General features: G+C 39.3%; 1 protein-coding gene across 1 annotated transcript; it reads left to right on the forward strand.

The window, feature by feature from the left end:
• The first annotated feature begins 4,634 nt into the window (after positions 1-4,634).
• LOC137274297 (ran GTPase-activating protein 1-like) lies at positions 4,635-26,435 on the forward strand. Its single transcript, XM_067807430.1, has 17 exons — positions 4,635-4,832; positions 6,539-6,666; positions 8,073-8,132; positions 8,894-9,073; positions 9,407-9,541; positions 9,948-10,106; positions 10,901-11,014; positions 12,106-12,205; positions 14,969-15,053; positions 15,563-15,617; positions 16,384-16,467; positions 23,104-23,196; positions 23,315-23,359; positions 25,318-25,378; positions 25,553-25,638; positions 25,917-26,041; positions 26,286-26,435. The coding sequence occupies exons 1-17, from the start codon at positions 4,718-4,720 to the stop codon at positions 26,353-26,355; spliced, it is 1,695 nt and encodes a 564-aa protein (XP_067663531.1). The 5' UTR covers positions 4,635-4,717; the 3' UTR covers positions 26,356-26,435.
• Positions 26,436-26,707: the final 272 nt, after the last annotated feature.

A 26,707-nucleotide genomic window follows, 5' to 3' on the forward strand; every position in this document is an offset into this window, starting at 1 on the left:
CTGTTGTTGTTGTAAACTATCTTTACAGTAATGACTGACTCCTTTCTTCCAACATTCTTTCAAGATGGCATCAATCCAACGTTCGTCGACATCAGCTTGTATACGACATGCAGTTAAGGTATGAATTATCTTCTAAATGTATATTAACCTAGTTGTTGGATGATACGAATAATAATGTAATTTTCAAAGCACATACTTGAAATAGACTTGCTGCACATGCAACCGTGACATTCAACAACCAATTAAAACGCCAAACAGCTAATATTGACCAATCAGAGTTTATATAGTTTTGGAGGAAAGGCGATACCAGGGGCTGTGAGATAGACAGACCAGGGAGGCAGGTGCCCCCTAGCATTGTTAAAAGATTACGTTATTATTAAGAAACGTGAACTACGGCCTGAATACGTCTGTTCTTAAAATGGCGCAATTGACAAGCAAATAAACGCTATCTCTACCTGTTATTTTTGCACTGGGTGACACAATGAGAGTCATAGGCTGAGTAAATTGGATCTTTTCCCACGTGTATACCTGTCGCTTCGCTGAAAATGTGTATATCATTTGCGACCTGACGCGCATTGTGTGGACATCACGCGGAGTGTCTGCAATGACTTAATGCAGGCATGTAATAGATATTCCATTGAGCATGAATATATTTTTTCATCTTTTATTGTGAGGAAATTGTGATTGAGGATTGCTTTTTGTTGCCGTCAAAGACCTGTTTGTGTTGCATGCGTCCCGAACTTGTCACTTTAATTCGCATGGCGAGAGCCACTCGGCTGGAATACAACTGGTTTTATTGTAAAATATTTTGATGTGACATTAGGTTATTATCGTGAGCACAAGAGCTGACCGTGTCTTGAGAAACAGGCACGATTGTCACGGTTGGCATGACATCGTCTTCAATAGAGCGTATGTAATCCCCAATATTTCATCTTGTTCACCTGTGTTCTGTCCATTGCTGGTGTCCTCCGCCGTAATATTTTTTCGTGGTGATCGATGGGGTAGCCTAGTGGTAAAAGCGTCTGCTTGTCACGCTGAAGATCCGGGTTCAGTGTGTCCCACATGGATACGGTATATGTGAGGCCTGTTTCTGGAGACCGCCCTGATATTATTGGAATATTGCTATGAGCGGCGTAAATCTGACTGACCTCCAAACTGACGCTGGGCTGATCTCTCTTTTCACAAACTGGTTTGATATACAACGTGAACTAATTAGCTCACAGACATTAGATAATTTACACTCTGAGACTACATGTAACATAATGGAAAATATTATATTCATATTACATATTCAGGCATAAGAACAAAGTGGCTGACCTGGTGTCGTAAAACTTTGAAGAAATTATTCTATAAAGAAACCATTCTATGAATAGTTTACCATAAAAGACATCTATAGTGGATTTATAGAACCCGCACTGATAATGGAAGCTGGGCGGTGTAATCACATGGTTGATGTTCTGAGCAGCGACCCACGTTACCTGATGTGATTACCCGTAATTTACCAAATCTGTTTCACCAGACCGTTAGGTTGGTTGATTGGTTTGTCGTATAACGCCGTTTTTGGCAATATTCCAGCTATATATGGCGGCGATCTGTAAATAATCGAGTCTGGACCTGACAGTCCAGTGATCAACAGCATGAGCATCGATCTACACAAATGGGATACGATGACATGTATTAACATGTATCACTGAGCCACTGAGTCTTCTCTTACAACCACATGGTCGCTGCTGTGAATTTATTGTGTTTGTTTCAGCAGTGCGTCGATACAATCAAATATTACTACAACTGAATCGTACACTGTACATGTTGACGAGTCATCACACATTAGTGCATGCTATAAGTAATGGGTGTAAGTTCGAGTTGGTGGGCAGATGATAGGTATGATAAGCGACCATTATGCATTGACACAACATGCCATCCACTTTGTGTTTAGCACTATCCTCTATTTCCCTCTATGTTAATTGGGAGCGGTGGGAAAGCCTGTGTAATTCTAGTGTTTAAAACGTCCTCTCGTCACGTAAAAGCCTCGGGTTCGAGTCCCCACATACAATGATGAGATTCATACCGTGATATCGCTTGAATATTGCAAAAAGCGGCCTCGAACTAATACACTAAATTCTCTTGTACAAACTAATTCCGCCAATTGCTGGGTTTGCGATATGACGTCACCATCTCCGTCATATGAAACTTCACACAGAATAACTCTCGCTCATGTCTTTAATTTGATTGGACGGTCTTGCTCGAAGTGGACTTAGAACGATTCTATTGTCATACACGAGTAACTGCAAGGAATTGTATGCTTTTCTCATGACGGAGTGGAGATTAATTAAGTGGTGGATTATTGCGATCAGATCAAAGTGTTTTCTCGCTCACGCGTACATGTGGGTACCGTGACTCATCGGTACGTTTAAAACTGTAAAAAACATATACATGTGTGTAAACTGCAATCTATTGTGAAAACATCTATATAGATGGCCGAAATGTAATGATACAATGGAGACTAGACAAGTGAAAATAGAGTCATTCCCATTGACTATGGCATTTACAGCAACATGACAACATCCGTACACACTATGAACAATATAACAGTTGTTACCGCTACGGACAGCCTAACAACATCACTACACACTATGAACAATATAACAGTCGTTACCGCTACGGACAGCATGACAACATCACTACACACTATGAACAATATAACAGTCGTTACCGCTACGGACAGCATGACAACATCACTACACACTATGAACAATGTAACAGTCGTTGCAGCTACGGACAGCATGACAACATCACTACACACGACGGACAGCATGACAACAATCCTTCACACTAAGGACAGCGTGACAACATCACTACACGCGACGAACGACATGACAACAATCGTTCACACTACGGACAGCATGACAACAATCGTTCACACTACGGACAGCATGACAACAATCCTTCACACTAAGGACAGCGTGACAACATCACTACACACGACGAACGACATGACAACAATCGTTCACACTACGAACAGCATGACAACAATCGTTCACACTACAGACAGCATGACAACATCACTTAACACGGCGAACGACATGACAACAGTCGTTCACACAAGGGACAGCATGACAACAATCCTTCACACTACGGACAACATGACAACATGACTACACACGACGAACAGCATGACAACAATCGTTCACACTACGAACATCATGACAACAATCCTTCACACTACGGACAGCGTGACAACATCACTACACACGACGAACAACATGACAACAATCGTTCACACTACGGACAGCGTGACAACATCACTACACACGACGAACAACATGACAACAATCGTTCACATTACGGGCAGCATGACGATATCACTACACACGACGAACAGCATGACAACAGTCGTACAAAACGTGACGGACACGACAACATTTTTACATTCTACAGACAACACGACCACATCACTACACATGACGGACAGCATGACAACGTTCTTGCACACTACAGACAGCATGACAATTGTAGACACTACGCACAGCATGACAACTTCGGTACCCATAACAGACAACACGACAACATCCGTACACACTTCGACACAGTATTTGGGGGCGGTGGGTTAGCACCGTGGTAGATGTCTTCGCTCGTCACGCCTGAGACCCGGGTTCCCTTCCCCACATGGGTACAAAGTGTGAAGCCCATTTCTGGTGACCACGATCCGCCTTGGTGTTGCTAGAATACTGCTAAAAGCACAGCAAAACTAAATTGTAAGCAACTACTAACTATCAGTTCGGACTACTAGCCGATCAGTCCTTGTTTTATTCCCTTGGTGCAGAGCGCAGGATAACAAGTACCGCCTTTTAATATATTTTGCATGACGCAGTCCTAGGATCGAACCACTGACCTTCCGCTCTCTTGGCATACGCTTTATCTACTACACCACTGAGCCGGTCGAAGTAAAGGTGGGAGGAGTGCAGGTATATATTTGGGGCGATTTGTTGTCAACACTTTACCTGAAATCATTTTAAAGACTATACCTAGTAGCAATCGAAATATAGCTATCAATGAGTCAGTGGACGACATATCTTTATTAAACGTTTTAGACGTTATCGGGGTTTATCCACCAGCACGTGAACTATAACAAAACAGTTAAACCAAGACCTTTAATTTGTCTTGAGTTATGACTTATTACATAGGAATGGGCGTCGAAATGGATTCTGTGTGGGTTCAGTTGTTGAATAAGTGTGACTTGTTTTCACTGTCTTTAAAGTGGCCCTGTGGTGATAGATGTCTTACAAGTTTAATCTAACCTACTTTCAGTTGATGCAACCATAAGCACGGGTTACTCAGAAATGGAGAGACCACTTAATTGGAGGCGCAACATGGCAAAACGGATCGTACAACCCCGTGGGCGATTGCTCGTAATATTTCACGTAAAAAGAGAAGCCAAAAAAAAGAAATCGCTGTTAGTGCGAAACAGTCCTTATATTTTACGAATGATTCATTTACTTTCTATTTCCGCTACTTGCTCACACACCCCTTGTCGATGCATTGAGCCATCAGCAATAGACTAGTCCTATGTCTCTGTTGCGCAAGCTGAATTTTATGATCGTTTGAGACGTAGCAAAGACAGAGGCCAAGTCTACGGAGCACCGGAACTAGATTTCAAAAAGGCCGCCATATTTATGCAAGGTGCAAGGCAACGTGAGAAACTCGATCAAGTTCAAAAATGTCCACAGCATCAATTGATGATGTTACCAAGCAGCTCGCCAAGACTTCTGTTGCCCCAATACACGAAGTGAGTTTCAAAGGAAGAGGTCTGAAATTGAACAAGGCTGAAGATGGTAAGTTTTCGGTTCTGAAGTTCAATACATAACTTGGTCGACTTGGCAACTTGGACTCAGACGACCACCTTAACGCTATTATGTATTTTCTTTTAAAATAAGCACAAGTAAGGGCAAGTAATCGTGGTTCCTCCCGTTCCCACATTCCAAATAATATTTATGAATTGATATGTACTAGTCTTATTCACCACAACAATTACTAGATGACAAAACAAAAATAACTAAAACCCCAAAACGTAAGTACACTGGGGTTAAACAACTTCGTGTTATATCTGTTAATCTGCAGAAGAAAGAATATGGTTGGGGGTGGGTGAGGGCCGCAAGGAACTCTTCCCTTGCCAAGACTAGAGAATGGGGTTAATTTTTAGGCGCTTGTTTAGCATGTTTAGGGTTAGTAAGAAATGAGTAGGGCCTAACTAACAAAAGTGAAATTTTTTCAGGCATTGGCTCGTAACAATTGTTTATTGCCAGATTAGACAAAATAATTATGACTTAACTGCGTCCAATCATCAATTAGTCCATTAATGAACGTCTGTAAGCTTGAGTGTGACTAAAGCCTGTTCGTCTCCCATTTGCCACCATCTTTGATGATGTTTATGCTATGACTGCTGTTTTGTACTCTCTGCCACTGTTCTTGTAGCTAGTACGCAAGTATTGTTTCTATTAAAAATGATTAGTTTTCTGCTATAGAGCGTTTGTTTCAGTTTTAGATGATATTGTTGCAGTTTTTGAAGTTTATTTTGGTGATATTTTTTCTGTTTTGGTGTATATGAGTTCGGTTATGATGATTTGTTCACCATTTGTATGGCAGGCCAGATTTTCAGGGACCCTGGACTACTAAGAGGGGATCTCTACACTTAAGTATTATTATTAATCGTTGTTAAGAATACTATGTTGTAATACTGATGTAATATGGTTACTGTTATTGTATTGTGTATCATAATCATCACATTGTTACAGTAATTAAATTGTAAATGATACCATGACCTGGCTAGAAGCAAACTCGGTGAAAATTTATTGATACTTATTGTTTAAAAATTTTTCAATAAGTATTTGGATATTTTCTGTATCTCTGGGGGCGCCCTCACACATTTTGTGGAATCCATTGTCAGTTTATGACATTGGACACAGGAATTCATGTTCTGTAAATCCCTTTATATTTGACAGTAAATTTTAATAATGAAATTAAATTGAAAAACTATGCCCTTCCATGATCTTGTTGATATGTGTGGTATTTCATAGGGATGTTACGATACACTCACATATTCTGTGAATCTAATCGAAGCTTTTCATGAATTCAATTCTTTATTCGTGGTCACCAGAATATGAATGAATATTTACGTTTTTTTCATTTAGTGGAGCATGTTTTACTTAAGCCCTTATGTCCTTTTTTAAAGTAAGACACACAAGAATGGAATATGCACTAGCCTTGCTATAGTATAAGTAATGTTTGTTTGCAATGGCTGCACATGGTACTGTGGACTATAACTGTTACTCCATTGCATACCATTGCCACAAATTAACAGTCAGCATGGGGTTTCCATTTTTTGCATCAATCATATTACTACAATATTGTATTCGTGAATAATAATTCATATTCATTACCCAATATCTGTTATACTTATCATATTCACCACATTGTGTATTTATTGCAGCCCTAGTATTTCACTGTTTCCATAGTTTTTCACTGTTTTCACATCTTGCAGCCAAAGAGATTGTTGAAACAATTGAGAAGAGTGAACGGATGACTTCTCTGCAGATGATGGGTAACACAATGGGAGTTGAAGCTGCTGAAGTCATATCCAAAGCACTTGCCAAACATCCAGAATTTGAGGTGAGAAACATGGTTAAATCTGAACCATGGTTGGATGGTGATACTTGAAAGTAGAGTAAGGTCGAACCCCGTTTATCCGGATGTTTTGGTTTCACTCAGAAATCGTCCAGATAGCGAGACGTCTGGCTAACTGGATCAAACAAGCTAAACACGAAAATTAAGTGAAAGCAAAAAGTGAAAAAATTTTATGTACATATATCAAGAAATCAACAGTCAATAGTAATAACAGTGCACATCATAACATATAGTGTACCGATAGAACATGGAAGGTTACACATTGTCAGTTTGTCTCGGATGTAATCATGTGGCTTGTGAAGCGTCAGGTGGTAAGTTAGATAAAAACATAAATCGATGATAGAAAGTCACTATTTTGCCAATTGCAATTATATTTTTTAAGATACATTTCTTGCACTGAAAACATGACATCGCGTCAAACTTATTCTGTCTGCAGAAAGTAAACTTCTGGACAGGATCACATGACTTAGATCATGTGGCATGCAAGTTTTAACTTGCATCGTGACAGTAGGGGTTGATTGATAGATGTTATATACAGTACAGTTACAATGTAGTTAAATGTAATCACTTAATGTGTGTGTTTTCTTTACTGATGAGATGTTCTTACACTCGCTAAATCCTAATGTACAACCTGAGTGACACGTGTCCTTAGTGTTTTGATGGCTAATTAAAAATTCACATCAAATGCTTCCGATAGGTTAAGAATGAAATCACATAATTCTGCAGTAAACAGTATTGATCTGACACATACACATGCATGTGTGCACAGATCTTGTCATCTGAATAACAGGATAATTTTTCGGTGGAAATCTATGGGAATGGTTTGAAAATTCGCCATCTTGGTCTGGAAGTGCTGGGACCAGTTAAGTGAGTTCAGTTACTGAACGTGAGTGTGGTTTCACATAAAAAGTGCAGGAAGGCGAGGTTTAGAGATATGTGGGGTCCTGGTAAACAGGGTTTGACTGTGTCAGGTGAAATGTGTTAATAAGCAGGCAGTCATGACTGTTTTCTTGGGTATCATGTAGCTGCCCTGTGGGTTGAGTATGATACATGTTTATAATGTTTATTGGCAAAATGAAATCTCACTGTGCTACAACTAACCTTGACCTACTCCAAACCACCAAAGGAAAAAATTGCTGTGAATATAAGATTGGTTTTCTGATTGAAGTATTCTCTTGGACAACAACCCATGAAGATCCAGGTTGGAACTGATCTTCACTAACCAATGGTTGTCTTAAGAGGTGACTAACAGGATCAGGTGGTCAGGCTTGCTGACTTGGTTGACACGTTATCTATTCCCAGTTGTGCAGATCGATGCTCAGGCTGTTGATCACTGGATTGTTATACATAATTATGAGTGGACATGATGGAATATCTCTATTTATTTTCAGAGAGCCCGCTGGAGTGATATGTTTACAGGCAGATTAAAGTCTGAAATTCCAATAGCACTGGTTGGTATTATTTATTTTCTATATGGAATGTTGTATACTGGCAGTTTTCTTCAGCCTGCTCCCTTATTTGTACTACATCTTGTTTGGTTGATTCACGCATCTTGATGGTGTATGTCATGAAAGATCGAGATGGGAGTTGTTTTATCCCCCTCAACACATTTTGTAATCCCCCGCAACATGTTTTTTTTGGGGTATTAAAATGCACCCCATCCATCGGTGCACATTTATCTTTTCCGGAGCAGAACTCTAAAACTGTTCAATATTTCTTCACCAAACTTGACACATAGATTGGTCTAGTGGTGTACTGGTGCCTTTTGATAGTTTTGAAATTCTGAAGAAAATACTTTGGCATTTCCATGGCAACAAGTTTGACTTCGACTGAAATTGGAGGTAATTCGGGGGACATTGGTGGCTGTCTTCTTGTTTGTGTGTGTTTCAACTTAATTATCATTCATTGGTATGAAAAGGTTTGCAGTTAAAACATTCAAGATTGTATTTGTTGCTGGTTAGAATTGTTTTTCAGCAATCCCTGCTTGTTGTAAAACTCGACTAACAGGATTGGATAGAATGGCTTGCTGACATGGTTCATGCATGTCGGCTAACACCATTGGGAGATAGATGCTGATTATGTCAGTCACTGGATTGTTTGCTCCAAACTTGTTTGTTTTTGGACGACCATGATACAGGTTGAAAACTACTGTGCTTGGCTGACAAAGTGGCTACTTACTAATAGTCTACCGTGTTCTTTGTCATTTGTGTAGAAACATCTGGGTGAAGGTATAATAGGAGCGGGAGCCCAGTTGGTGGAACTAGACTTGAGTGACAATGCCTTCGGTCCCAATGGTGTGCAGGGCTTGGTGGACCTCATAAAGAGCAGCAGCTGTTACACACTGCAGGAACTCCGTCTCAACAACAATGGCCTTGGCATCACAGGAGGAAAGGTATGTTATAGGGTGTACAGGAATCACTGATAAATGTTCTCAAAACTGTGTTCCTAATTTCTTGTAGTAGCCTTGTGACTGAAGTGTTCACTCAACATGCTAGAGACATTGGTTCAGTTCCCACATTTCTGGTTTTCCCTGTCTATGGCTGCAGTATTGCTAAAAGTGGCATAAAAAAAAGCTGTCTCACTTCATAAACTTTTCCTACATGTAGTTTCGATGAAATGAAGTGATGTTTATTTAGAAAATGGTGTTTTTAATGGATGATTTTGGGTCTGAAATGTATTGGTATAATGTAAGTAGTTCATATATGGTAACATCTCTTTGCTTCAGATGCTGGCGTCCAGCCTTCTTGATTGTCATAAGAGCAGCTGTGCAGCTGGCAGGCCACTTGCTCTGCGCGTCTTCATATCTGGTCGAAATCGGCTTGAGAATGAGGGAGCTACAAAACTTGCAGAGGTTTTCAAGGTAGTATGAACATTTAGTCCTGAAGGTTTTGAGTTGAGGGTTTTAATATCCATTAAACGTGAATGAGTGATTGACTTGTCACCATCATTGTTGCTTCCTGAAAAGACTCTTCCAAATTCAGACATTATGTTGCAACAGTGTGCATCCATATGCTTCATCATGAGTTGTGCAAAGTAATGTGAAGTACACTTGGTTCCATCCATGCAAATCCAGTAAAACATCAGTATAAGACTTAAGTGAAACTGCTTAAATACTTATCTTAATCTTATCACCCTTTTCCCTGTAGTGAAGTGACAATATTGAAGCCGGATTCAAGGCAAACCCTATTTGGTTTTAATATTTTGTCATTTGTATGGAACGTCAAAAATGATATGTATGTGTATAATCATGTGTTTTATTCTGTCAGGCTATTGGCACACTTGAAGAACTGGCCATGCCCCAAAATGGTATCAACCACCCAGGTATATCAGCTCTTGCCGAGGCAGTGGCTGTCAACAAACACCTCAGAGTACTCAATCTTAACGACAATACATTTACAGAGAAAGGTGCCAAAGCCATAGCTAAGGTATGTTCAGTTTCCAACAATTATTACACTATGACCATGACGATGTCAAAGATTGTAACATAATTATGTGCTGTGATACGTTGTTGTTTAATATCAGTGTTGTTAATATGAAGTTATATTTGTAACTTGCCCCTTGGATTTTTTGTACTCTTAAAACTACAGACAGATGCCAATATAATCTGTATTTAGGAATTGTAGTCAATGTCTAAAGTGACATTGAGATATTTGTTGTGTTTAGTTAATAGTTAATCATACAGTTTCTGCACCCATCCTCCCTTCCAAGATCCACCAGTGAGTGATGTTATATAAATATAGCATTGATAATCTCTTGGTTATTGATAGTTAATGTATTTGTTTATTTATTTCATCATCTTCGGAGGGCGATGTGGTAGCCTAGTCGTTAAAGTGTTGGTTCGTCATGCCGAAGGCCCACATGGTACAATGTATGAAACCCATTTCTGGTATTCCCCGCCATGATGTTGCTGGAATATTGCAAAGCGCGGCATAAATCCAAACTCAGTCATCATGTTTTGGGTTAGAAATGGTCTTCAGTAACCCCTGCTTGTCTAACAGGATTAGATCAGGTCAGAGTCCATAACATGGTTGACACACGTCATCGTATCCCAGTTGCATAGATCAATGCTCATACTGCTGACCACATTGTCTGGACCAGACTCGATTATTTACAGACTGCCACCTTATATCTGGAATATAACCGAGTACAGCATTAAGAAAAAAACAAATGTTTCATCATGTCATCATGACCTTGAAAGTGTTATTTGTTTCTATTACAGGCCCTACCTAAACTAGACAATTTAGAAGTAATTAACTTTGGTGACTGTTTACTACGAAATGAAGGTGCAAAAGCCATTGGCAAGGTCTTAAATGAAGGTCATCGAAAACTAAAGGTAAGTAGACTGGCCTGTTGGATGTCATCCTATACCATGGTGAAGTACCATGTCATGTTTGATAATATCCTGGATGTCTTTATATATGCTGTTAAAGGGCATGGGTGTCCCAACTGTCCGGATTCACAGTTAGCAAGCCCCCTTGGCAAACCAGAAGTCTTGGTGTCTTTATCACTATGTCAGCACGAAACCACAGTGGTACGGTAAATAACTTCTTGGAGACGCAATTGGAAGTTGGAGTAGTAAGGAAGGATGACAATATATGATATTTCTGTGTAGGTTCTAACACCTTGCTTGAAGACGGTGTTAGAACCTACACCAAAACGTCGCTGTCAGAGCAATAAAAAAGTTGTTCATCCATATACTGTCATCCTTTCTCATAGTGGTAAATGTCTGAGATCTGCATGATATTGGGTTTTCTTTCCCATTTGGCTGATTTGCTATGATATAAATGGTATACAGTTGGAATGGGCATGATGTTGACAATTAGGCTGCATTAAAAAAAATGACAAAAGGATGATGGCGAGGTCAAAATTATTTTTTTTTAAATGGCAATGAAAAATTGTTACAGGCACAGTTTAAGGTGAAACATTTCCCTTTTTGTATTTAGCCTTAGTTGATTGTTTCTAACATAGGGAGTACATATTGACCTAAGTAGATATGAAATGTCTCTTAGGATTTTGAAATAATACAGTGTCCAAACACCTGATGCATGTTATAAGAGGAAAGGTGGTGGATCATGGTTGTCAGGTTTTGAGACTGTTGATTGCTTGTCAGAATATCCTGCTCTGTGTATTTCCTTTTATACTGGTACAATCACTGGATAGTCTGATCCAGGTATGTTATTGGCAAACTACTGGCATTTTGTTGCAATATTGCCTAGTGCAGTATTAAACAAGAGAGAAACAAAGTGGAAGATAGGTGATTATAACCATTGTAAGGCATTGTCATTGTGTTTATGATTGTCTGTATGGTTCACTTAGTTTCTGTAAATATGAATTGTGGGTTCAAACATTATCGTACAGCTCTGGGATGAATGATTAAGACCATGATTAACATGCTTGGTCTTACAAGAGACACTTTGTTTTCAGGAGTTAATATTGTCTGGCAATGAGATTGGCAGTACAGGGGCATGCAGTGTTGCAGAGAGTCTTGAAGACAAAGAGCATTTAGTGAAGTTAGACCTCAATGGTAACTATACAAACATTGAAAGTCATCACACTTAAACAAATACTCAAATGTTTCACTAAAGCAAACCTCAGTATACCACGACCGTATCCCTGTTTTCTCTTCAGAGGAGGACTTTTTGATTTTGATGAACTTTCAGCTTGTTTTTTTCAGGTGGAGTAAATACACTGAATCTACAAATCATTAAGTTTTAACTTGCCTTACCATAGGGCTGATGCATATTACCTCAGGCATCACTTAAAAGAGATCAGACAGTCGTTGATACACCATTAAGCAAACAAACCAAAAACTTCACTTTTACTTCAAAGCTTTACTTCAATTTTGTACGCTCTACGTGATACAGTGGGGCAGCCATTTTGATTGTGTACCCTCTGCTGTCTCGCTTGCCTCTTCTGCTGAAACTTATTCCCTTATGGCGTTTTATCATTTAAGTTATTTGTTTCTCTGCGTGTTGCAGCTTTGTTATGACTCGACAGTTTTGCACACACTGTAAGGTGCAGAAGTCTGCAAAGGATCCCCACGCCTGGTGTCCGGACTGTGCAGTTGTTAATTGTACTTTTGATGATCAGTGCCATCATTGCTCATCTCTCCATATTGAGGAATTCAAGGCCTATCTGTCGGCAGAAAGGAAAAGGAAAATATCTTCCCCTGCTTCATCTCTGTGGTCACGATCATCGCTCGCTCTGACGCTGGACAACCACCCATCGCCTTCGACGCTTCCTCTACCTCCTATGAACCCGACATCTTTACCACAGTGCTCCTCAGATTCTTTCGTCAATCTCTCCCACCCGGACGCTCTTTCTCACCTGGAGGTGCAGAAGCTTTTGAGAACTCTTTTGCGACCGAGTGCTGATCCAGCGTCATCGTGGATCATATCGTGTTCCCCTGACGCTCGTCTTTATTCTGGTGTGGGGTCTCGGATGTTGATGTCTGCGACTGGCCATTGATGTCAGAGTCATTCCGTCTCATGGGACGACATGGAGGAAAAGTTTTTTACACCTGACTACAACGAGGATGAACCTGATCGGGGCACCTACCTACCTCCATCTGCGGTGTATGACTGGATTGCTGACAGACTCCCCGATTGTCCCTCTCCATCTCCTGGTATGGATGATCAGAAAGCTATTCGCTTTTCACCAGAATTACTGATTCCCCCGCATCCGATGGTGGCAGATGCGATTGCTTCTCTTGGTGCGGACACTGCCAAGCTTTCTCTCCCTTCTACAATCAAGGCATCGAAATCTAAGAAGGGCGACTACAAGATCCATAGTTTGGATTTCGCCGATAATGGGGCAGCTCATGACGAATTGCTTAAATGTCTGGCTAGTTCTCCACAGAATTCATACAGAGTCCAGGACTCAAGGATGTTGGCTATTGATTCGGAGTTAAAGCATATGCTTAAACACATTTCAGCTTAAGCTTCAGCTACATTAGCAGCCACCTGGGACCTCACTGAAGACAGTGCCTCTTGGGTGGATCATCTCTTGACGCTGTTTCAGTGGCAAGGGAAAGTATTGTGCGACTTGTTGGCACATCTGACAGCGGCGCTAGCTATGACTACAGCAGTTCGGCATTCTGGCTTCCTCGCCCCATGTACTTGGCAAGAGGAATTCAAACGCAAGTTATTTAGGGCGCCCTTTTCGTCACGTTATCTCTTCGAGATATGATTTACAAACACGGAATTGACTAACACAAAAGTGTCGCTTTCAACCTTTGAAGCTCTGGGATCTGCTTTTCGTGGCCGTTCAGCATCCAGAGGAAGAGGGAAGCGCCGTTACATCCCAAGACGCGGCTCGGACGTTCAGCATTCGGCAGAGGACACTGCTAGGGTAGGGCCGACAATGATGGACAGCTCTGAGTGCACCCGGGAGCCTCCTACCACGCCTAGTAGGGGCAGAAGCAAGTGCTACTCACCCATCTTCCTCGTGCTCAAGAAGGATTCTGGGAAAATGTGAATGATTCACAATATGGCAACATTCAACAGGCTGTACCTTCAGGAACTGCCCCACTTCCGCATGGTCTCATTGGGACAACTTCGTGCCGAGCTCGGCCCCAAGTCTTGGCTAGCCAGTTTAGACCTATAGGATGCCTATCTACATGTCCCAATTTACCGGCCGCACAGGAAGTTCCTGCGCTTTGCATTCAACAACTGTCACTACCAATGGATGGTACTTCCGTTTGGCATTTCTACAGCCCCATGGCTATTAATCCGTATCAGAACACCCATCATCCGGTTTCTCCATCTCAGGAATGTGGATTTTGACCCATACATAGACAACTGTCTCCTCAATCATCTCGATCCTCAGTGGCTACGGTAGAATGGCATATCAATGACTGTCTGATCTCTTTTAAGTGATGCTTGGGGTAATATGCATAACCCCTATGGAAAGGTAAGTATTTAAATATCTAAAATATTTAGATTTTAATAAATTATTCTGTTTCTGGTTGTTTTTGTTCTTTGGACTATCATATTTGAAACAATGCATTGATTAAGTCTGAAGTCTTGTTTTTGGAAGTTGATGTGTAGATACTATGTTCAAGATGTGGAATCAGGGTTCAAGTGATCTATGCTTGTAAAATTCGACTCTGGAGAATTGAGTGTTTGGCTGGGTGACTATCGTTTGATAACTGATGTGGGATGTTACTCCACACCAACCACTGTCTTTTTAGCCAGTCTCAAATATTTGCATGCAGCTGTTAAATAGTTTGAGTAATGCAAACCATGACATGGAAGGAGATTCACTTCCTGACTCCTGTCACTTTCAGCTAACTTGCTAGGGGAGGATGGCATTGAACTAGTGCGAGGAGCAATGGAAGCAGTAGGCAAAGATAATATCCTGGGGTCTTTCAGGTACGTAGACAGCTCAGACAATAAGACTAGGTTTGGGAAGGAAAGATGTGTTTAACTGTTGTCATTACAACACTGTGGGGACTTCTGAGCCCACTTGCATGATCTGAGCGTTAAGTCTCTTGGAGTAAGGCAAGATATCTTTATGCAAGTAGACCTTGGTCATAATGGGTCTCCTGCATGCCAGGTTTTTTGTTGGAGTTGACTGGTTAAGATAAGTCAATTGTTTTCCATTCAGTAATCAACCTGTCTGATCAGGATGTAAACAGTTGCATGGAAAATGACATTACTATGTGTGGTTCAGGGATTGGGAAAGGCAGAAGCCATGGGCCATTTTGCATATTAGAATAAAAAATGGACCATTCATTTTTTAAGTTTACTATTGATACATGGGCCCATTCTAAATTCAGAAATTCAAGAAAGTAATCTTGAAAATTGCCATTTTCAAAGTTGTCTATTCCAGTCCCTGGTGGTTGTTGAAATATGTTGTGACTGTGTTCTAATTGTTTCAGTGATGATGAAGGAAGTGATGATGAGGAGGAAGGAAATGAGGAAGGGGAGGAAGAAGTAAGTCAGATAGCTCATGATGAAGCAGTAGACCTTGAAAAGTGTGCAACATTGATAAATCATATGCCTGTGATTGTATTTCAGCTGAATCCACTTGTATATAAGGGTGATTAGCACAGAGACAAGAACCTGTTTATTTGCCTCATTTGAAGCACTAGATACATAACTTGATGACATGGATGTTTGTCGAATGTTTAACTAATAGCTCTTGGGAGACAAATTATGATGAGAAAAATTGGTATTTTATCATTTCATTCAATGCAAAACTTGAAAAGTAACCATACTTGGTCATATTGTCCATGAAATACAAGTCACCTTTGTAAATCAGAAACTTTAATGATAAATGTGATAACATGACTTTGCACATATTTGTTTCAAATTTTGAAATTGTTGTTCATATTGCTTCAAAACTGGGACAGAAACCATAAACCATTCGATATATTTGATAAGGCATCAAGTAAAGTATTTGACAGGAAGAACACACTGATGTTAGAAAGAAAGTCACAGGTTTGATGGTCAGAGGAGGAGACGGGACAGCAGAGTTTCATATTCTTTTCAGGTGATTTATTGTCCAAGGAAATAACTATAAGCAGAAATTTACACTATCGTGAATGTTATCTCCACTGTGTGAAACTAGTACAGTGAAAACACTGCTTGACACACACAAAATACTCTGTGCCACAGCTGTGAAAGTTGTGCCCTTCTTTCTACCTGAATGAATGATGTGAGGAGGTCATTACAACAATTATTGTTTTGGTCACTACAGGAAGCTGAGGATGATCAGGAAGGGGAACTAAATGAGGATCCTGTACTACAGGTCAAGGGTCAAGCTGTCACACCTGTCAAACAGGTGAGTAGTTATATGTATCTGAGATGTAGCATTCTATTTCTGGTGCTTGACAGGACCTGTTTCGTGAGAGGCAGTGGGGTAGCCCAGTGGTTAAAGCATTCCCTAGTAGACTCAGGTTTGATTTCCCTTATGGGTACAATGTATGAAGACCATTTCTGGTGTCCCCTACTGTGATACTGCTGGAATATTGCTAAAAGCAATGTAAAACTGAACTCAGTCACATTGTTTTGTGAATCAGTTTGGTGCTAACTCCCACAATTCAAATTAGACTTTGATATTCCTAGCCATAAATTCACTTTGGAGTGAGTCGTGTTTTACATGGCTTTAAGCAACATTCCAGCATTGTCATGGTGTGGAACACCTGAAACAGCCTTGCAATTTGCCCATGTAGGGAAACAAACCCAGGTGCTGGCATTATCAGCTATGCTTTTATCACTAGGCTATGCAGCTTGGTGGCACTATTCCCTGCCCACAAGTTATTGCTGAAGGTGAGTTCATATTAGCCATTCATAATCCATGCAAAAATATTTTACAGGGTATTTCATTAACCAATAGACTTTGTGGTGACTTCTCCAATGATGCAAATTATAGGTTAAAATAATAAATGATTTAATTCACGTTAATGGAGGAGTTGATATCCTTCAGTGAAGTAATACTCTCTGAATTAGGCTAAAACTGACAGACTGCCTTTCTGGTTTCAGGGAGAAGTTGCCACAAATGACTTGGCTGATGACTTGAAGACTCTCTCAATATCATGACAGATTTGCGACTATGATTACACGATGCCATTTAGAAAGTGGTCAAATGCAACATATGTCATATTTGGGATTTCACTTTCTTAGTAAAGTACAAATTCTAGTACTTTTTTCGGTTGAGTCCCATCCGGGATTCGAACCCGCACCCTCAGAGTCAGGCACCTAATCGCCAGCACACAAAGTCAGCTGCCTAGCCCGCTCAGCCACCGCGACTTCCACAATGAAAGTCGGACAACTGGTAGTCTAGACTGTTTACTTTGTGTACCCCTCTGATGAGTGTAAATTGGCACGGCTCCCACGGCCGAAAGCTATGATTACACGATGCCATTTAGAAAGTGGTCAAATGCAACATATGTCATATTTGGGATTTCACTTTCTTAGTAAAGTACAAATTCTAGTACTTTTTTCGGTTGAGTCCCATCCGGGATTCGAACCCGCACCCTCAGAGTCAGGCACCTAATCGCCAGCACACAAAGTCAGCTGCCTAGCCCGCTCAGCCACCGCGACTTCCACAATGAAAGTCGGACAACTGGTAGTCATCAGATTTACACTCATCAGAGGGGTACACAAAGTAAACAGTCTAGACTACCAGTTGTCCGACTTTCAATGTGGAAGTCGCGGTGGCTGAGCGGGCTAGGCAGCTGACTTTGTGTGCTGGTGATTAGGTGCCTGACTCTGAGGGTGCGGGTTCGAATCCCGGATGGGACTCAACCGAAAAAAGTACTAGAATTTGTACTTTACTAAGAAAGTGAAATCCCAAATATGACATATGTTAGATTTGTGACTAGCAACAATCAGAAAAACGTCCACATACACAATATAAGATTTCTGTTATAGACAGTGACTTGCAAGTGATAGGTTTCTTTTCATTCCAAATCTGGGAACAGGCTATAAGCTCAAAGTCAGTCAAATGATTCATGTGTATGGTTCAGTATGAAATGCTTCTTATTTCTTACATAATTAGAAGTTTGCTGACTTGTTCTCTGATGTCCTCAGATGCTTACGTGATTTCTTTATCTGAAGAATGTTTTCTTGTTTTAGAAGTGTTATTATAAAATTAGATGTGGAAAGTAATGCAACTTGACCATTCCTTATTATTTTGAGAAAACTGGACTGTGATATTGTAGAGTTAAGATGGTATGTTGTCACCTGATTCTACACAGGTACTCACTGTAGGTCTCAAGAGTTGAAATTGTTTGACTTGAAATTTGCTTTTATGGAGCCTGACAAAGTTATTTGATACACACATGAATGATCAGATCCTCCATTTGTTGAAGACAGTTATATAGTGTCCTCATGTTATGTGTTTTTAGGCCATCCTTTGTATTATTGATTACTGAATGAAATTTGTAAACATGTCACCAAGTTATTAAGGACGACATAATCTTAAACACAAGCCATCATTCAAGTATTTACAGTCTGCTGACAAGTCTGCAGTGTCACATCAAAAGTTAACACTGCTGTCTGAAAACATAAATTCCAAAGTACTAGTGAAAAGGAATGCTTGTATAGTCATGAAGAAAAATGATCATCAAAATTATCATCTTGAACATCTCAACTCTCAATGGATAACCATGTATTTAATCAGGGTCCTGTTTGGTGTCATCTTCACTATATTTCTAGTAGTTTGCATACATAGCTATCACAAGACAGGAATTAAATTTAATTCTGTTCTGCGGAAGTTTTTGTAACATCAACTCATACACTATTACTCAACTGAAACATGAAAATATAAGCAACTGTAAAATAGGCTCTTTTAAGGAGGTCAGGTACAATCCTTATGTTCTGTGTAATACTTTGTTGTTTAAAATTTCGGGATTCGCATCATGTCACATCTCGAAGGTAGTATGTTTTAATGTGATTATGTTTATGTAATTACACCATAACAATATTGCACCTGGTCCTTTTTACAACCCATGAAGATCTGGGTTAGAAATGATCTTGAGAATTGATGTTTGTCATAGGAGGCATCTAATGGGATGGGTAGGTCAAGCTTGCTGACTCGGTTGACACGTAATTATATCCCAGTTGCATAGCTTGATTGTCTTGTCCTCACTGATTATTTACAGATTGCTGCCATATTGTTGAAATATTGCTGAGTGCAGCATAAAAGTAAACTCCTTCATTCACATTTTCTTTACCTTGATTGCTACAATCTGAAGGTAGAATAGAAGAGAATAAATTAAAAATTGGCAAGGCCCATAATGTTAGTCTGTCAAGATGAATAGTATTGTAAATCATGGTTGAAGTTTGTTTTAATAGTTTACATTGCTGGATTTGTATGTATTACCACATTTTTTATGATAGATTCAACTGTATCACCATAACAGACATAGCGTCGAGACAATATGAACATGACAAGGTTGTCCATATCATACTGAAAGTCTGATGATGCTGAAACAATTTTCTGTCAGTTAGTTATGCCTGAATCTTTTTCAACATTCCTTCCCCATGGGAATATGACAGTTTGAAAAGGGCCAAGTAGTTTCACCTCTAGTCTTATTTTACATTTTAACAGTGGTTTGTTAATTGTGCTTGATGTGATTTTATGTATCACTTTGTCTTTTTCAACAAAGATTGGTTGACCATATTGGCACAATTTTTTTTATGATGATTTTTATCTATATTTACTCTACTGTCTGTCTCAGAATACTCATAGAAATTCTTCATGCCAAACCATATATTTTCCATTTGTTTGATTATGTATTCATTTGAAGAATAAGCATTTGACCACAAAAATTGTGACAAGGCTGTCATTAATTCCCTCACTTGCAAAACACAGTAAATAATGTTTCCTTGAATAAGGTGATAGACCCGTGTAGATCCAGGTTGTCTTTGACAACATTTGCTTGTCCTAAGCGGCGACTATATGGGATTGGGTGGTCAGGCTTGCTGACAGACTGCCAACAAATAGTTGGAATATTCAGAATGCTGTGTCACACGACAACAAACTCAATAAGGCAGGCAAGAAGATTTCTAGTTATTCCAGTCTTTTGACATGTATTTGTGTTTTTTAGTGTTTTAAGGATTATATGAATTTTTAAGTGGACACTATGCATCAATATTGTAGTGTATTTCTATTGTATTTGTTTTTAACCCAAACCACACAAGAATTTGTCGAAAATGGCAATCAATCATGCAGAGGAGACAGTTGTCACCAGTATGTCCAAAGTCGTCTAGCCTACTTATTACAGTATTGCTGCCTCATGCCAAATAGCTGCTGTGGTTTTTCACATGGGTACGATTTGTGAAACCCTTGTTTTGCTGTGGTAATACTTGAATATTGCTGAAAGCATATAGTACCCATCTGTTTGTTACTAACTAGTACTGCTGATGCAAGCACTATTAAATTATGATCATTATCATCAGTATGGGTTCGTCAGTGTTCCTTCGTCTCCAATATATACATACCACCTGTGTGGTGTTATGAGTCCACGTTAGATCAGAAGTGAAATGAGGCTGTGTGTAACTTTATGTCAAATGAGGTGGACTCTTCTATAATTTTAGGTAATATTGTCTAATATTGGAGCAATGCGAAGAGTAGGAGGCCTCACATATTAGTGATGTAGTCGCAGTGCACATTTGGCAGTCAGCTGGGTGAAACATTGGTTGAAAATAATAACTACTTTGTATGCTGCAAAGAAGCCAAATGAATTACAAGAACAAATCAGTCAGATGTCTAGATTCAATTTTGACTGGGAAATATTTGTGTTTTCAATGAATTTGCACTTGAATTTTAGGTGTGTTAAGATTATTTCATGTAAGACCGTTGAATTTTCGTAATAAAACCTGTTTGTTTTTATGACTGTACTTTTTACATACTATGATGAAAATATTGTATGAATCAGTAACTTTCTGCAAATATGGTGAAGACAGGAATAACATAAAACTTCATGGAAACTACCTAGGAAATGAAATATTTTGGAAAGCTGTTAGGACTTTGTAATTGTATCTTTGTGAGATTTCTCTCCTTGCAATACCATTCATTGCTATTTGAAACATATATTTAATAAATCTTTTGATTTCTAATGTTTTTTTTGTTTCAATGCCTGCAAAAACAATTGTGATGTTTGATTTGTGAAAACAGCTGTTAAGATACAGTTTGGAAGGTTTTGATACATTTTGTCCTGAACTGTCCTTGAAAAAGAAAAGCTACAAATTTAACTTTCGAACAGAATATCTTGAAAACATGTAGTGATCGTCAGAGGTTCTGGGTTATGACAACAGGCTTTGGTGGGGATGGAGGCTAGTGGTTAAGTGGTTGCTCAGCACCCTCCAGGCCCGGGTTTGGTTCCCCACTGGGCTTCAATGTGTGAACCCAATTCTGGTGTTCACTAGTGTGATTTTGCTGAAATATTGCTAAAAGTGGTTGTAAACCCAAACTCGCAATCACTTGGTTATCGTAAATAGTAGAAAGATTATTGAAACTATCGATAGTCAGGCCCACTGATGTGTATTTCGTATCACTGTGCTCATAACAGTTATCACTGGTTTGACTGACCCAGCTGTTTGGTGGGCCATTTATACACAGGGAATATTGCTGAATGTGGTGCAGTAAGCAAACATAAAGCAAAGAAAGCAAGTGACGATGAGGTGTGGTACAAACTGAAGCATTATGGGCCAGCCAAGTCGTATTAATGCTCATCACCTTTATCGGAAACATGGTCTTAGTAAGATATAACCTACTGCTATTCAGTCTTTATTTTGACATATGTGAGTTTAGTTATATGGCCATGGACTGATGTTCAACGTTTGGTCACTGACTGTTGTCATAGCTGATCATGCAGCACAAGAGTGAGAGTACAACCTGCTCTGTCATTTAAATGCAGCTGATCTGCCATGATAAATTAACTATAGTAAAACTGGGTGTTCTTTAACTTCTTTGGGTAGTATAGTTAGTATGTTATTTCACTCAAACATCTCATCATGCTTATATGTTGGGGTGCATTGAAATCTATCAGATGTGATACTTTCTAGAGAGAGAGGGGGGTTATGGCAGGATAACCAGGTGGTCAAATCCTTTGCTTGTCACCTCAAAGACCCGTGTTTGATTCCCCAGTGTGTGAACATTATTTCTGGTGTTGTCTGCTTTGCTATTGCTAAAAGTGGTGTAAAACCATACTCACTGGCCAAAACTGCCCAGTGCATGAAGTGAACATGGTGTGACTCACAGTCCACGAGTACATTGTGTACATTTAGCCAGATATGAATGTACTAGGGACAGTTTCACTCATCACAAACTGAAGCTGTACTAGGAAGTATTTCAAGGATTCCTCAGATTAGCATCACATATGACACACGTTTTAGTGACCCAATCTGAGACCCAGTCTTTTGTTGTGTTTTTCCCCCATCGATTCAAATTCAGAAGTTCAGGTAACCACAAAATGACTCTCAGAAGTCCAGGGAACAATGTAATGATTCTGAATGAAGGCAATGCTAAGTTTTTGCTGAATGTATTTAATATAAAAATTCTGAACTGTGTGGCTTGACATACATACACAAAACACATTCCGTCATACAACTCATCTTCCTTGAGATAGGGTGCTGGGGAGGCCCAGTGATTCAAGCACAAGGCACAAGTTTGATCCCTAACATAAGCACAGCGTGTGAAGCCCATTTCTGGTGTCCCCTGCTTTGATATTAGCTGGAATATTGGGAAACACAACATATAACCCAACTCACTCATTTTGAGATAACACAAATCATTTCTTGGAGAATCTTATAAAACTCGCCATTTTCCTTTAGAAATGTCTGAACAAACCTAGGGATGTATGGAATTTGTGCCATTTGCCATTCAAAAATAACATGGTTTTTTTTTGTGTTTTCTTTCTTTATTGCTTGAAAGTATGAGATGACAGTAAACAGTTTTTTTATGTTGAAGGTCTCTGCAGCTGAGTTCCTGGCGTTTCCATCACCGACTAAGTTGCTAGGCATGGGGCAGGCAAGAGCTGCAATAATGAAGCAACAACTGGGGGTAGGTCACTGTACCAAGAACACTTTTTCTTAGTTAACTGCACTGCTTTAGGCATCTTGTTCCCAACATCTATATGTGATTTGAGTCAACTTATAGTTGCTTCAACCTCCTGTTTCAGTACGAAATCGAAGATGTTGAGAAGGTTGTGGAAACAGTGATGCGGGTCAGTATCCATGGTTGCTGCAAGTTGCATTCATGTTTCAGTTCTCTATCAGTATGGGTCGACTCCCATTTTTGAGAACTCCCAATTGTGAGACTCCCAGTTGTGAGACAGTGAAATAGATAATTAGCAAAGAAAACACTCCTTACTCCCCATCTGAGAGAATGAATTAACCCTTGCCAAATAGGGCTTACCTGTGTAACTGAACCTTGTGAACAGAACAGATATTTTATTCCTAAAAATCAAATATAGTTACACAGAGAACATATGACATGTTGATACATATTAAGACATTGAACAAAGTCAAGTATTTTATAAATGATACAACTTAAGTATTTCTTAGTGGTGAATAATCTTATTTCATTAGATAAACATTTTTTTGAATATTAGGATGTTTGCAGAAATAGTAATATTGGGAAAGAAATTGATGTCCGGGGGCATTTCATGCTGGACAGTAAAATATAATGTGGAGTTAATCACAGACAAATGATGTATGTCTGTTACATCTTTCAGTTCTTTAACAATGTTCTGTTTGGTTGGAAGTTCTAAATTTAGTTAACCAGAGTCTATAGTAATAAGGTAATTGTAACAAATAAGGCTCTAAAGAAGAGAATGCTTATACATTTTATAGTAGTAATCTTTAACTGTTAAAACTGATCAAGGAGATTGAATTGTACACTATTTTCAAGCCAAACAATGCCAGGTACAGATTGAGTGAGAAAAATGTAATACATTTCCTGCATCCTGTATGATAAAATATGGTTGACACTTGATAACAATGGAAAGTTAGTATCAGCATTCACTGCTTCATATCTTTGATAATCTATTTCATTGTAATTTTCAATATCTATCTATGTTCGTTATTGAAAACAGTAAGTGCTCTTCAACAATGTCTTCTGCGTTACTTAACTGATTAATGAACTGTGCCTCCTGTGAGTACTATTCAGCAACTGGGCTGTTCCCACTTTCATTGTAGGGATGGGGAAGCACCATCTATGTGCTCTGAACCATTATTTAACGCATCTCTCAACTGGGAGTTTTCACAACTGGGAGGACACCTCAATGTGCATTTGAATCATTGCACTGTAAAGGTAAACTCACAGCAGTTTCCTTGTGCAAAGCAAAGCTTCAAATTCTTCTCCCCATTTCTGTACAAACAAATATTTCTATTTATAAGTCACAGTTAATTCAATGTGCAGTGGAAAGCACTGGCACAGTTCTGATAAATAGAAGCTGACTAATCACTAAATTAATGAAAATAAATAAAATATGCATTTAGCACACCAGGTATCAGTATGTTTTCAGTATAATGCAGTGTTTGCGCTAATCTGCAAAAAAAACTGTGTATTTGACACAAATACACAGTTAAGTACAGACACAATGCCACTGGGCCCCAAGTTCAGATAATCTAAGCCTGTAATTTGCTGTTGCTTAAAACTACTTTGTTTATTGTTAGCAAGTTAACTGTTCAGTACCTAACCTTCTTTACCCCTTTTTTAATCGTTATTAAACAGTCACAGTTGATGTCCTGATGAAATTTCTATACCAAAGTTGACTCCCAAAAGCATATCCATGACTCCCTCTCATGACACCAGGGAGTCATGAGGACTTATAAATTTTCATATCTAGGGCAAATACTGATGATGTGTGGACTCAGTGGTTGGTTGATCACGACAGCTCCCAATTGAATGTAGTTTTTTAGACTAACAAAGCTTAGAACAAACTAACAGATGTAGAGAACTGTTTTTGGTCCCAGCTATGTATATTGTTGTTAAAATGCTTATTATGAACTGTGATTATGACAAACGTTACTTTAAACAGTCTTTTTTAAGTTAGTAAGAACTGTAGTGCATGAGTACTTTATCAGGCCTGTGACATGCAGATTGTTAAGTGCACTGGAAACAAAATGGTTATGTTTGGCTTGTAAATCTCGTCTTTGTTAATTATTCCGTCTCTTTTAGGTTGCAGCTGTGGTTCGACAGGACGATGACAAGACAAAAGATGCTGCTGTGGAGTGTGCTGGTAAGAATGTCTCTGCCGCCACTGAGCCTCATTTTGAGCTCATGATTCTGCCATTATGACTGTTCCTGATTATTGTAAAATAATGTTTGCAATACCAAAATATTCACTCACAGACAGTTAATGAACAATGAATGAACTACCTGGCTTCACGATTAAACTGATGGATTATTGTAGATGCTCTTCTTGAGGGAGTGATGAAGAGGGAATATGCTGCCTCCCAGGTTACCAATGCCATACTGGTGCAACTTGGACTCATAAAGGTAGGAGAAAACATTTCCTTGTCATGGATTTGACCCTTGGAAACTCTGTGAATTTTCAATTTGGAAACTTCTTTGTTTATTTGACTTACATGAAGTTTACTGCTAACATAGATATATTTCTGATGTCTGTTCTGACTGGATTCTTCTTGACCAGTCCAGTGGTTTTAAGTTTAGTAAGTGAACATAGACTGTTTATGTAGCTTTCCCTAACTTTAAAAACCATACAGTGACATGTGGAAATCAATTTCATTCATCCACCTCTTCCTTTTTGTTCCAAGGGAGAAGACAAAAAGTTCAAGCCAATGACAGACATCTCTGGACCTCTCATTGTCCTGGATCATGTTGTCCAGCAGTCCTACTTCCCTAAGCAAGCCCGTGAAATCCTGCAGGCATTTATCAGCAAGTACGTTCACTTAAAGGTTCCTCTTGCACAACAAAACAGTCAAGTTAGCAACTTCAAGATATTTTTCCTCTCCAGTGACTGTTGGATTCTACATAAGGGTGACAAGACCCGTTTCCCAGTAATTATACCAGTACTCAATTGATGTGTGAACATGGTGTTTAGAGTATGATATTAGTCATCCAACTAGCAGTGTTTCCAGAACAAATTGGCCTCAGAGCATTAACAGTGGAGTATTCTGTTTCAGACCTGGCCGACAGTTCGAGAAGTGTTCCCAGGCCCAGCACAAGCTGCTTCAGACTCTCTACGCATTCTGAACTTGACCTGTCATTGTTGTTAAACTCATCATTGTTAACCTGTAAATTGTACAAATAAAAGTGTAAATATATACTTTTTATTCTATAGTCTGTTGTTCTGGAGACCAAAGCCTACTTTGTCAATAAAATATACTCTTTCTCTAATGCCAACATTGGGAGGTTAGCTTTGAATGTTCACTGAATTTCCTCAGTCTCAGTCTGTAGAGACTCTATAACAGAAAAGAGTGAGTGAGTGAGTTTAGTTTTACGCCGCACTCAGCAATATTCCAGCTGTATGGCAGTGGTCCGTAAGCAATCGAGTCTGGGCCATACATTCCAGTGGTCAATAGCATGAGCATCGATCTGCGCATTT

The sequence above is a fragment of the Haliotis asinina genome, chromosome 2 (assembly GCF_037392515.1).
Source record: "Haliotis asinina isolate JCU_RB_2024 chromosome 2, JCU_Hal_asi_v2, whole genome shotgun sequence".
In the NCBI taxonomy this organism is placed as follows: domain Eukaryota; kingdom Metazoa; phylum Mollusca; class Gastropoda; order Lepetellida; family Haliotidae; genus Haliotis; species Haliotis asinina.